Source organism: Bos taurus, chromosome 3 (assembly GCF_002263795.3).
Source record: "Bos taurus isolate L1 Dominette 01449 registration number 42190680 breed Hereford chromosome 3, ARS-UCD2.0, whole genome shotgun sequence".
Taxonomy (NCBI): domain Eukaryota; kingdom Metazoa; phylum Chordata; class Mammalia; order Artiodactyla; family Bovidae; genus Bos; species Bos taurus.
The window spans coordinates 10,726,116-10,739,804 of record NC_037330.1 but is presented as its reverse complement, the minus strand read 5'-3'; the positions used below and the strand labels follow the sequence as shown (position 1 = coordinate 10,739,804).

At 39.1% G+C, this 13,689-nt stretch overlaps 1 protein-coding gene across 1 annotated transcript in view; it reads right to left on the bottom strand.

The window, feature by feature from the left end:
• Positions 1–13,689, bottom strand: part of IFI16 (interferon gamma inducible protein 16) — a 46,977-nt gene that overhangs the window by 7,874 nt on the left and 25,414 nt on the right. The window contains exons 6-8 of the mRNA XM_002685877.5: positions 10,062–10,256; positions 3,617–4,033; positions 1,825–2,016 (exon numbers count right to left, since the gene is read on the bottom strand). Coding sequence (XP_002685923.1) covers positions 1,825–2,016; positions 3,617–4,033; positions 10,062–10,256 — 804 coding nt within the window. The remainder of the gene's footprint in view (positions 1–1,824; positions 2,017–3,616; positions 4,034–10,061; positions 10,257–13,689) is intronic.

Sequence of the window (13,689 nt, the reverse complement as noted above, 5' to 3'; positions counted from 1 at the left end):
TATAGATTTAATGCAATCCCTATCAAATTACCAGTAGCATTTTTTATAGAACTCCAAAGTTTGTAATTTGCATAAAACCACAAAAAACCACAAATAGCCAAAATGATCTTGAGAAATAAAAATGGAGCTGGACAAATCATGCTCCCTGACTACAGACAATACTACAAAGCTATAGTCATCAGAATAGTATGGTACTGCCACACACAGAAAAAAAAAGGCATATAGATCAATGGCACAGGCTAGAAAGCCCAGAAAGAAGCCTACACATTTATGGCCAATTAATTGATGACAAACAAGGCAAAAAAATACAATGGAGAAAAGATAGTTTCTTCAGTAAGTGGTGATGGGAAAACTTGATAGGTATGTCTAAAATAATCAAACCAGAACATTCTCTAACACCATTAAAAATTAAGCTCAGGATGGATTAAGGACTTAAATGTAAGTCTGGATACACTAAAACTCCTATCAGAAATATAGGCAGAATGGTCTTTGAAGTAAGTTGAAGCAATATTTTTTGGATCAGTCCCCAAGAGTAACGGAAATAAAAACAAAAATAACCAAATGAGACCTAATTAAATTTAAAAGATTTTGCATAGCAAAGGAAACCATAAATAAAACAAAAAGACAACCCACAGACTGGGATAAAGTGTTTGCAATGGATGCTAACAACAGGGATTAATTTACAAAATATAGAAACAGCTCATACAGCTTAATATCAAAAAACAAACCCAATCAAGACATGGGCAGAGGACTAAATAGGCATTTCTCTAAAGAAGACATATAGACGGAAAACAGACTCATGAAAAAATGCTCAATATTGTTTACCATTGGAGAAATGAAAACCAAAAATACAATGACTGTCACCTCACACCAGTCAGAATGGCAATCACTAAAAAGTCTTTAACAAATGCTGGAGAGGATGTGGAGAAAAAGAAACCCTCTTACACTGTTGGAGTGAACATAAATTGGTGCATCCACTCTGGAGAACAGTATGGAGGTTCCTTAAAAAAACTAAAAATAGAGTTACCTACAATCACACTCCTGGGCAAATATCTGGAGAAAACTAATTTGAAGAGACACATGTAGCCCAATGTTCATAGCAGCACTATTTACAATACCAAGACATGAAAGTAACCTATACTCCCATTGACAGATGAATGAATAGGGTAACAATGGAATGCTACTTAGCCATAAAAAGAATAAAATAATGCCATTTGCAGTAACATGGATGAACCTAGTGATTGTCATACTGAGTGAAGTAAGTCAGACAAAGGACAAATATCATATGATATCACTTACATGTGAATTCTAAAAAATAAAAAAAAAAGAAAGATACAAATGAACTTACCAAACAGGAAAAGACTGACAGACACAGAAAAAAATTTATGGTTACCAAAGGGGATAGTGGTGGGGGGAGGGAAAATAAATTAGGAGTTTGGGATTAACATATACACATTACAATATATAAAATAGGTAAACAACAAGGACCTACTGTATAGCTCAGAGAATTATACTTGATTTTGTATAATAACCTCTAATGGAAAAGAATCTAAAATGAATATATATATGTGTGTGTGTGTGTGTGTGAATACAATATATAAATATATGTGTGTGTGTATGTAACTGAATCCCTTTGCTGTACACTTTAAACTAACCTACATTTTAAAATATCCTTAAAAATAAGAATGAAGAAAAGGAACTTCACACACACTAAATGACAAGGGTTAGTTATTTCACCTGCTAGACTCTCTGTGTAATAGCAGCAGTATAGTTTTCTTAAAGACTTCTACTTTGGAACAATGATGACCCACCAGAAGATCTCACCTTGATGAAACTATGAATTACAGATCTCAGCTGCCTCTTAGGCCCACTTTCTCCCAATTCAAAGCACACGAGTGTAAGTCTGTCACCCTCGTCACAGTTGACACTGGTTAGTCGCTGTCCATAAACCACGACTTCCATCACTCCTGTATCATCTTTTATTTCATAATATATGAATTCATTATATACCGATTTCTGCAAAAGAAAATTAGCATTCATCTTTTGAGAACTGGATCAGGAATTACCGCTTTGAAAACTTTGAAAAATCAAGAGTGTTAGTGGAAACTTTTCTCTCAGAACAGTTAATACTAGCTGGAGGTCTAGTATTACAGGTATCAAACAGTGTAAGATATCTTGTTCAGTTTATCCTCCCATATAAATTCTCTATCTTTTCTTCCTTTAGGTGTTTGTGTGCTGGGTCATTCTAGAAAAAGGGATTACTTCCCTAATTTTTGCTGCTTCCATCTAAGAATAGCTGAGATTTCTTAAGGAACTTAGATGTGATGTGGTCTGATAAGCATCAGAGGCTTTTTTGGATTTCCCTGGCTTCCCTGGTGGCTCAGACGGTAAAGGGTCTGCCTGCAATGCGGGAGACCCGGGTTCGATTCCTGGGTCAGGAAGATCCCCTGGAGAAGGAAATAGCAATCCACTCCAGCACTCTTGCCTGGAAAATCCCATGGACAAAGGAGACTGATAGGCTACAGTTCATGGGGGTCGCAAAGAGTTGGACACGACTGAGCGACTTCACGACGAAGAACAGAGAAGAAAGGCTATTCCTGTCTTATGATGAGTCTAAAAAAGATTGCTAAAACTCCTCCTTCAGTTGATTGTTATTTCAATATGTAATTCTTTCCTCTATCTTCTGTATCTATTCATTCTTCCCTAATCTGCCCAAATCTTGACTCTAGATCATCTCGTTCCATTGTTCTAGTTTCTATGTCACTTACTTTACTCATCAATTCTGCTAATGCTCATGTATGCACATTCTTTATAATAGAGTGCACAAAAAACAGGGTATAAGTAAAAAGCCACCCTAGAAGACATATATAATGGAATATGAAACATACTTAACATAAAAGTTAGGTCAGCTAAGTTTAGTACTTCTATGAAGTGTTGGGACTAAAATACCTACTCTGATTCTAAGAATTCACCTAAATTCTACCTTTTATTGTCCATATAATAAATTTTAAAATGAAATGACTTGGTTTCTCACATTTTTTCAATATCCATATTTCTCATCTTAATGCTAAAATTTTTGGCTCAACAATTTTTTGATGAAAGAATGTGAAGATGTGAGAATACTGTACAGTTCAGATGATCAGAATCTTAGCTAATTGTTGATAAGAGCAGATTCTAGGGCAAAGCAGTCTATTGATTTCTCATCTTGTTTGTCACAGTTGAAATCCAAGCTTGAAAGAACAATTCTTTATTCACAAATTAACTTAAACTGTCACTGAAAGGAGTGTTCTCTCTGTGTTAACATGTTAATAATATGTTAATAGATAAATATAAATATAAATTCTGCACAGGATGGCTGTGAATGGGTCAGTACAGCTCATAAAATACTATGATTTCTGGTGAATCACTTTCTTAAAAACTTGCATGTTGTTATGGCAAGAAGAATGTTAAGAAATTATCAGCCCTATATTCTGAAATGAAAGACTGCACCCAACTATCCCTGGTCAGAAGGGCTTTGAGTTCCTATATTTATGAAGTTAACTATATTCATTTGGCAGTTAAGACTTGAATTCTGGGATTGCAAAAGAAATATTGCAAAACAATGATGTGGACTTACCTTATGCACCACAAAAACCCCATTCACAAATGTTCCTAGGTCTTGCAGATAAAGATGACTGATTTTAGGAGTTGCCTTTGCCTTTTGAATTAGGCTTTTAGAGATCTCCATCTTTCGGTCAGGCTTAACATCAGACACAGATATGACATTGAACACTTCCAGGAACCCATTGCGGCCAATATAATCTGATATGGCAATGGCTTTATTGGGGATGAACTTCTCCTTCAGGGCAGCATTAAAAATCTTCACTTGGAAGAACTGACTTTCAGTAGCCACTGTGGCATGAAACATCCTCTTGCCTCCTATGACATCATATGTAAACGGTTCCGTTGCCTTCAGCACCATCACTTCTTTGGGGCCCCTCTGGAAGCCCTCCTCTCTGGAAGCTTCTTTAGGTACAGACTTCAATCTTGGTTTCTACTTAGAAGTACACACCAAAAACAGGCACAATTAAGAAAAGGAATGCAGTTTCATTCCCTAATGAAAACCATCTATGGCTTAATGTTGAACCTCAATAAAGAACATAATCAGGTAGAGCTTGAGGAAAAAAAAAAAAAAAGACAAAGGTCACTAACATGGTATAAATAAACGAATGGAATAATGGAGAAGATTTAATTGGTGATTTCTCTCTCTTTTTTTTTTTTTCCATTGTTTTATGAGTGTGGTAGGAAGAATATTTTTCTTTAAAAAGTGTTAGCTCAAAAGAAAAAGTATTTTTTTCCCCAAGAAAAGCTATGTAGAGTACAGAGGCAGTAGACAGTAGCAATGTTGCTGTGTAGTGATTCCTAGTAGAGATAAGAATGAAAAAAATCGTCTTAAATTATCCCATTAACTTATTTTAGTGCACGAATTAAGATACAAAGGCTGAGATGGTAAAGCATCTGCCTGCAATGCGGGAGACCCGGGTTCGATTCCTGGGTCGGGAAGATCCTCTAGAGAAGGAAATGGCAATCCACTCCAGCACTCTTGCCTGGAAAATCCCATGGACGGAGGAGCCTGATAGGCTACAGTCCATGGGGTCGCAAAGAGTTGGACACGACTGAGCAACTTCATTTCAGTGATGAAATAGTGATACTATGTAGGCCTTGAGGGGCTCCTGGGCACAAGGCTTTTGTGTCCCCCATTTCTTTGACTATAGGAAGCAGCCTTCATTCAACCTCCATGACCTTCCCTGAGTTCAAACAACTGTTAATTGAGGAAGGAAGTGAATGGGAGACCAAGAAGAAAGAGTCAAGAGTAGCCTTGGGGCAAGATCCTGTTTCCCCATCAAAGGATACAAACAAAAATATCTTTAATCTATTTTGAAGACACTGAATCCTCCTCCAGATGGGAGAAGTTAATTAATGATTAACAATGATATGCTGCCTACAAGCATGTAGATCCCAGACCAGCTGGACTTGAAGGTTGTTGGTGCTGACTCTTACTTAGCTCATCACCAACCCATTAGAGGAATGTCCATGAGCTTATCATGCCTTCTTTTACTATAAAACTTGTCACTGTCTTCCTCAAGTTGAGACATATGGGTTTGAGGGCATTAGCCCACTGTGTCCCCCTTTGCCTGGCAAAGCAATAAAGCTATCTTTTTCTACGTCACCCAAAATTCTGTCTCTGAGATTTGGTTCAGCACAGGTGAACAGAGAAGTTGAGTGTTCTGCATCAGTAGCACTGAGAGTAGAGAATGGCTCCAGTTAGAATCCACTGATGTCATCCCTGTTGGTATTTAGGCACTAAGTCACGTTCGACTCTTTGCAACCCAGTGGACTGCAGCATCCAGGCTCCTCTGTCCTTCACTACCTCCTGGAGTTTGCTCAAATGCAGGCCTGGCATGCTGCGATTCATGGGGTCGCAAAGAGTCGGACATGACTGAGTGACTGAACTGATGTCCACTGAGTTGGTGATGTTATCTAACCATCTCTTCCTCAGCCACCACCTTATCCTTTGCCTTCAATCTTTCCCAGCATCAGAGTCTTTTCCAATGGGTCAGCTCTTTGCACCAAATGGTCAAAATATTGGAGCTTCTGCTTCAGCAACAGTCCTTCCAGTGAATATTCAGGGTTGATTTTCTTTAGGATTGACTGGTTTGATCTTCTTCCTGTCCAAGGGACTCTGAAGATCTCTAGCACCACAATTCAAAAGCATCAATTCTTTGGCACTCAGCCTGCTTTATGATCCAACTCTCATATCCATACATGACTACTGGAAAAATTATAGCTTTGATCTTTGGCAGCAAAGTGATGTCTCTGCTTCTTAATTCAGTGTCTGGGTTTCTCATAGCTTTCCTTCCAGTGAACAAGTGTATTTCATGGTAGCAGTCACCATCCACAGTGGTTTTAGAGCCCGAGAAAATAAATTCTGTCATTTCTTCTATTTTTTTCCCCTTCTATTTCCCATGAAGTGATGGGATTGGATGCCGTGATCTTAGTTTTATGAATGTTGAGTTTTAAGCCAGATTTTTCACTCTCCTCTTTCACCCTCATCAAGAGGATCTTTCCTCTTCAATTTCTGCCATTAGAGTGGTATCATCTGCACATCTGAGGCTGTTGATATTGTTCTGGGCAATTTTAATTCCAGCTTGTGCTTCAACCAGCCTGGCATTTAGCATGATGCACTCTGCACAGAACTTAATAAGCAGGGTGGCAGGATACAGTCTTGTTATACTCTTTTCCCAACTTTGAACCCATTAGTTGTTTCATGTCCAGTTCTATAAAAACCGTTGCTTCTGGACCTACATACAGGTTTCTCAGGAGACAGGCAAAGTGGTATGGTATTCCCAACTCTTTAGAATTTTCCACAGTTTGCTGTGATCCAGTCAAAATCTTTAGCATTGTCAATGAACCAGAATTAGATATTTTTTTTGGAATTCCCTTGCTTTTTCCATGATACAAAGAATGTTGACAATTTGATCTCTGGTTCCTCTGCCTCTTTGAAACCCAGCTTCTACATCTAGAATTTCTCAGTTCATGTACAGTTGAAACCTAGCTTAAAGGATTTGGAGCATAACTGTGCTAACATGTGAAGTGACTGCAATTGTATGGTAGTTTGAACATTCTTTGGAATTGCCCTTCTTTGGAATTGGGATGAAAACTGAACTTTTCCAGCCCTGTGGCCACTGCTATGTTTTCCAAATTTGCTAACATATTGAGTGCAGCACTTTAACAGCATCATCTTTTAGGATTTTAAATAGCTTAGCTGGAATTCTGTCACCTCTACTAGCTTTGTTTGTAGCATGCTTCCTAAGGCCCAATTGACTTCATATTTCAGGATGTCTGGCTCTAGGTGAATGACCATACCATCATGGTTATCTGGGTCATTAAGATCTTTCTTGTGTAGTTCTTCTGTGTATTCTTACTACCTCTTCTTAATCTCTTCTGCTTCTGTTAGGTCCTTATCCTTCCTGTCCCTTATTGTGCCCATTCTTGCATGAAATATTTCCTTGATATCTTGAATTTTCTTGAGGAGATCTCTAGTCTCTCCCATTCCATTTTTTCCCACTATTTCTTTGCATTGTTGATTTTAAAAGGCCTTCTTATCTCTCCTTGCTATTCTCCAGAACTCTTCAACCAGTTGCGTATATCTTTCCCTTTCTCCCTTGCCCTTCACTTCTCTTCTTCCCTCAGCTAGTTGTAAAGCCTCCTGAGGCAACCACTTTGTTTTCTTGCATTTCTTTTTCTTTGGAATGATTTTGAACACTGCCTCCTATACACTCCAGTAGATGTGACAATTTAAAGACCAAAATTAGACAGTCCTTCTTCAGGAAAGCAGTGTTATATTGAAAAAGGACTAATAAGACAGTCATTGGAAGAATCTCATGAATTTTCTGAATGTGGAAATGTCCTGGATAAAGGACATTTTGAAGAGTAACAAAATCAGCCACCCCAAAATATGTTTCCTTGGTACAAGATTATCTTAAACTGATTATTTTTATAAAACACCTCTAAAACCAGAGAGGAAGATGCCTTTTTGTAAGGGAAATTTGTATTTATAAATTAAATTTCCATTTCTAAGCGTGTCTGTTTCTGTGTACCAGGAAGAGAAGGCGGACTCTAAACCTTGGGAGAATATTATCACTAGACTAGAAACTGACTTAAACCTGCATAACAAACATTATCCTTGTTTACCCTGATTTTCCTGGTAACTTTCTTATAACTGACCTCCCACACTTTTCTTTCTACTGTCTTTCACTAAAGATGGTATTTTAAGTTGGTGGCTTAGGCCACCTCAGGGAGTTATTTATTTTTCCGGGTATCTTCTATGTATAGATGAGATACACCTGTTAGGGAACTTCCGCTTTTTTTTTTTTTTTTTTTTCTTGTTAATCTCGGTTTTAACAAAGATACCACTCTAATGGCAGAAAGTGAAGAGGAACTAAAGAACGTCTTGATGAATATGAAAGAGATTGAAAAAGCCAGCTTAAAACTAAATATTAAAATAAAAACTAAGATCAAGGCATCTGGCCCCATTACTTCATGGCAAATAGAAGGGGTAAAGGAGGAAGCAGTGACAGATTTCCTCTTCTTGGATTCTAAAATCACTGCGGTTGGTGACTGCAGCCATGAAATCAGATGATTGCTTCTTGGCAGAAAGCAATGACAAACCTAGACAGTGTGTTGAACAGCAGAGACATCACTCTGCTGACAAAGTTCCATACAGTCAAGATTATGGTCTTCCCAATAGTCACATATGTTTTTGAGAGCTGGATCGTAAAGAAGGCAGAGTGCCAAAGAATTGATACCTTTGAACTGTGGTGCTGGAGAAGACTCTTGAGAGTCCGTGGACAGCAAGGAGATCAAACCAGTCAATCTTAAAGGAAATCAACCCTGAACACTCATTGGAAGGACTGATGCTGAAGCTGAACCTCCAGTATTTTGGTCACCTGATGTGAATAGCCAACTCATTGGAAAAGTTCCTGATGCTGGGAAAGGCTGAGGGCAGAATGAAAAGAGGACAACAGAGGATAAGATGGCTGGATGGCTGGATGGACAAAAACTTGGGCAAACTTCTAGGAGACAGTGAGGGACAGGAAGGCCTGAAGTATTGCAATCCATGGGGTCACAAAGATTCAGACACGACTGAGCAACTGAACAACAACGATCTTTGTTTTAAAAAAGGGATCTCAGCTAAGACCTCAGAAGGGCAGAGGGCAAATTGTTTTTCCTCCTCTACACACTCCTGGTAGAATAATGGCAGGACCTAAGGAGAAGAATGTCAAAAGAGAAGTCAGGTGCCAGGGGCTTTTCTATGACCTCCTATCTACCCAGTGGTTGCACCATTTCTGAGTTTTAGGAGATCATTTTGAATTGGAAGGGAGGCCACTGATGTGTAAGAGGAGGTATGAAGGCAAAGGTGGCTATGAGAGCCCTAGGGACCAGTTCATGGAGACAGGACAGCTGCCTCTACAGATCAGCAGTGCTTCTTGTGGTCTGACCCGTACAATCATATAAGCCATGACCTGTGGGTCACAGGGCTCAACTCTGATAACATTTTCATCACTGTGGCCAATTCTCCCCATATCCAAATGCTCATTCCCAGGACAAGTTAACCAGTAACAACAAATTTCTTACTAGTAATATGAGCAGAATCTTGAGAAGAAGTACACAGGACTTGAGAAAAAAATTATATTGTATACACAGGGTCATGAAAGTAGACCTGATGGACACAGGTTCTTATTATGTTCATTGTATGTATGTGGAATACTGAAATAGCCTAAAGTCAAATAGCAAAGAATTATTGTTTAATTTATAAGATAATCATGAAATTACTCTTTTATGTTAAAATAATAATTTAAATCTACATTTCTTGAATAGAATTTCAAGATGAAAGAAAAAGAATGAATTATAGAAAAATATGTGTAATGTGATCAACCTGAAACAAATTGATATTCTTTGTATATACATAACAAAAGATACAATGAGAAAGTCTATTTACCAAAAGAGAGCATTTGATAGAGGGGAGATTTCAGACAGTTAACATTAATTATCTTTGTCCATGTATCTTCATTCCCGAAACTTCTGCATCCTAATATGGATGATATTATTTCCAAAAGAAAAAGACAATAGTGCTGTGTTTCTATGTTTCTCTACCCTATTGCACCCTAAATTCTCTCTTTCATAGTGAGAAAACTATAAGGAAACTTTCTCTCTTTCATAGTATTGAAGGAAACACAAAAATAAAATTAAACAAATTACTAATTATACCCACTACTGAAGAGGAATGATTTAGGTGCACACTCGGCCATAGATTATCCTAAAGCAAAGCACAGCATAGTGAGATTCAGAATTTGAATGCCAGTAGGATCTCAAAGTACACACTCAGTAACAACATGTGTGACCTAATTAATAAAGAATTGGATACTGTAAGGGATTAGCGAGAAGTTCTTTTATAGTTCTATTGGTCCCTGTCATTATATTGTAGGAAGAGGGAAATACTGAAAATGAGAATCTGGTACCTTAGTTGAGGAACTGCTGGATGTAGTTGGTGGCAGCTTCTGAGGAGTCTGGAGGCAATTCTCAGTTGGGATTGTGCTGTATGCTGGAATTCCCAGAACCTGACTCTGCTCCAGGGATAGTTTCATCCTGGGGTCAGCAGTTCTAGTGGTCATGTCTTCTATTTTTCCAACTGAAAGATGTGCATTTTCTTCTTTCTGGTTAATGATTTTCAATATCATATGAACAATAATGTTTCTCTCTTACCCTCCATCTTTCTCTGTATCTGTCTGTCTTTCTCTGTCACAGACACCACAGTATCCACACTCTGCCAATTTTCTCTGGAATAATAAATTTCTCTGGAATAAGAGCACATCTTCTGACACTCCCAATACCTCCCCAGCTTTGCCCCTCACTAGGATTGCAAACTTCTCTCTGCAATGTTAAAACTCAGGTAATTGCAATGTCATTGGTCTGTTTTGGAATTCTGGCTCTACCTCTGTTGCAACTTTACTAAGACAACACTTGAAATTCTATCAGGTTATAATGGTCTCGGAACAACATAGGCTGCATTCATGAACATTTTTACTCATTAAGTCTTTCATTACCTCATGTATTTACCAAATAAGCAAAATGGTTTCTATCCTCTGCTCTTCAAATCTAGGAAACCCAGGTCTCCATTCATTTCAATGCTCTGTTTGTCAACATACCAGAGATATTACCTCAAATTCATAAACCCTTAGGAGGGATTCTGTTGTCTGCCTAGTCTCTATCAGGCAACCAAATCTTTCATCGCTATGAACAATGCACAAACCCATTTGCAATTTCACCCAGGGTACAGACCCATACATATACAATTTTAGTACTTGAATTTTTACAATTGTTTAAGCCAGGGCAGGAAGTGTTTATGAAATAATGTATCTTGACCATCTCTGGTTTTACCCATGAAAGACTATTTCTAACATTCTACAGTATAGAGGGCTTCACCAGTGCCTCAGTGGTAAAGAATCTGCCTGAAATGCAGGAGTTGCAGGAGACGCAGGTTCTATCCCTGGGTCAGGAAGATCCCCTGGAGGAGGGCATGGCAACCCATTCCAGTATTCTTGCCTAGAGAATCCCATGGACAGAGGAGCCTGGCAGGCTAGAGTCCATGGGGTCGCAAAGCGTTGGACATGACTGAAGCGACTTAACATGCACAGTGTAGAATTGCCACAGTTCTTACCACTTCGAGCATCCATTTAACCAATTCATAAAGTACCAGTTGCTGATAAAACTTTAGATGAGGGACCTGATTAAAATGACTGTCTCTGACATGTAGCTTCTTGATTAGGATACTCTCTCACCTCCCTTGTCACCTCATTTCTCATTAGAAGGCTTGAGAGCCTAGGATATGAAAACAAATCTGAGACATAACATTATCTGATATAAATTTTTAGAGGTAAATTTCAGATATTGAAGCAGTCTATGCTCTGACTGTGGGAGCAATATATGCTGTTAAATGCTCACGTTTTAGAATTCAGTTAAGCTAGATTTGAATCCTGGAGAAGGCAATGGCACCCTACTCTAGTACTCTTGCCTGGAAAATCCCATGGACGGAGGAGCCTGGTAGGCTGAGGTCCATGGGGTCGCTAAAAGTCGGGCACGACTGAACGACTTCACTTTCACTTTTCACTTTCATGCATTGGAGAAGGAAATGGCAACCCACTCCAGTGTTCTTGCCTGGAGAATCCCAGGAACAGAGGAGCCTAGTGGGCTGCAGTCTACGGGGTCGCACAAAGTCGGACACGACTGAAGTGACTTAGCAGCAGCAGCAGCAGCAGCAGATTTGAATCCTGGCTCTAATATTTATTTTCTGCATGACTTAGGAGAAGATTTTTAACCCTAGGAACTTCAGCATTTTCATATGTCAAGTGGGATTAACAATAGCATCCTCAGGAGGTGTTATGAAGAATAATGAGATAATGTACACAAAGAACCCATATCTTAAAAGTCTAGCACCATTGAGTGTATTTCATACATAGAAATATCACTGCATTATTATTTTACAGTAGACACAGGGAGTTTCTATTTCTGCTCTGATCCACAGATGTTTCATGCTTAATTCTGGTCTTCTCAATGGAAATCCCAGATAGAGGTGGTATTGGAAGGACTTTATTAAAGAAACTTTTCTATTCACCTCTGCTGCTACTGCTAAGTCACGTCCAGGCAAGAGTACTGGAGTGGGGTGCCATTGCCTTCTCCGCTATTCACCTCTACTACTAATTTAATCACATTGACAAGAGCATCATGATTGGTTTTCACAATCAGTTAAACAAAAACTTCCATCATAGAAGCAGGATTTAGATCCCTAAAATATACTATTTGGGTGGATAGTATTTAAAAATAGTAATGGATTTTTTTCCCTTGTCTTGTATCCTTCACAACTCCACCTGGTTCTTAAATCATGCCAATATGTGGTATTTGCTTTCAGGGAGACACCGCAGTAGGAATCAAAGAAAATATTGGTCTGCTTCTGTCTCTGAATCCCAAACATAGCCTGCATATCACAGAAAAAAATAGTTGGGAAACCCTATGATGAGGGAGCAAGGCTTTCCTGCTCTTTCCCAGCAGAATGGCCAGATCCTTTTTGTTTCATGCCTCCTATTGAAGTGACTGGGCCCCAAAGGAGAAATGATTGCAAGGTGTTTTTAGGTGTATGAGGCCAAGGGGATAGATGGGCCTCTCTGGGATTCCTATGCTCCCGGGAATTTGGGGGGCAGCAGAATGATTCATATGAAAGTAGAAATGACTATTTCACAAATTTAGGCAGGTGGGACCTTAGAAAGTGTCAATTCTAAGCCTGTATGCATAGAAAAGCAGAGTTGACTTGTGATGTACATGCATCTTATTGTCACAAGCAGACTGACAGCGGGTCTGAGGTTTCAATGACTAGACCAAGGCCATCTGGACCTAGAGGCAAACAGGCACAGATTACTAGCTCTATCCCATAAATAAAGCAAAGAGAGACTACATGAGGCATTACTAATTATCAGAGTTAACAGTAATAAAAACCATAACATGATAAAACTTGAACAACTATGTCAAAAGAAATGTCTTCAACTGCTATGCTTGGATTCGTATAGCGGGCTTCAGCCTGGGCAGCCTGGAACTTGGGTGACAAAATATTTTCGTGATTTAAATGCTGCTTTGGCCTATTCCTCCGGTCACTTGGTTATTTGCTGCAGGAATAGGTGTTGTACCCCAGTGTGATGGTAACCACAGGGTCATATCAGGACAGAATAAAGGCAGGCGAGGATAGGAGTTGATGCACATGTGTGAGCGCGCTCACTTTTCCATCCTGATCTGGTCTTATCCTGGGAATAGGGCACTTTGAATGAAAAACGCTGCCTGCTGTATCAGTAAACTGAGGATGTTGTGGCCATCAAGCCATCGCATTACAGCTGCCCGCACTATAAGCCCTGAGGGAACTCAGGATAGAAGCAAAATGCCCTCCAGCAAGCAGTCAACTGCTTCAGCCAATCCTGACGGTGTCCCCTCAGGAGACTCAGGGTAAGGAAGCACAAGATACTGTCCCCAGATAGCTGAACTTTATAGCAAAGGGATTATTTCAGTGAGCCCAGACCCTTGCATCTTTCTGTATATAAAAATGTG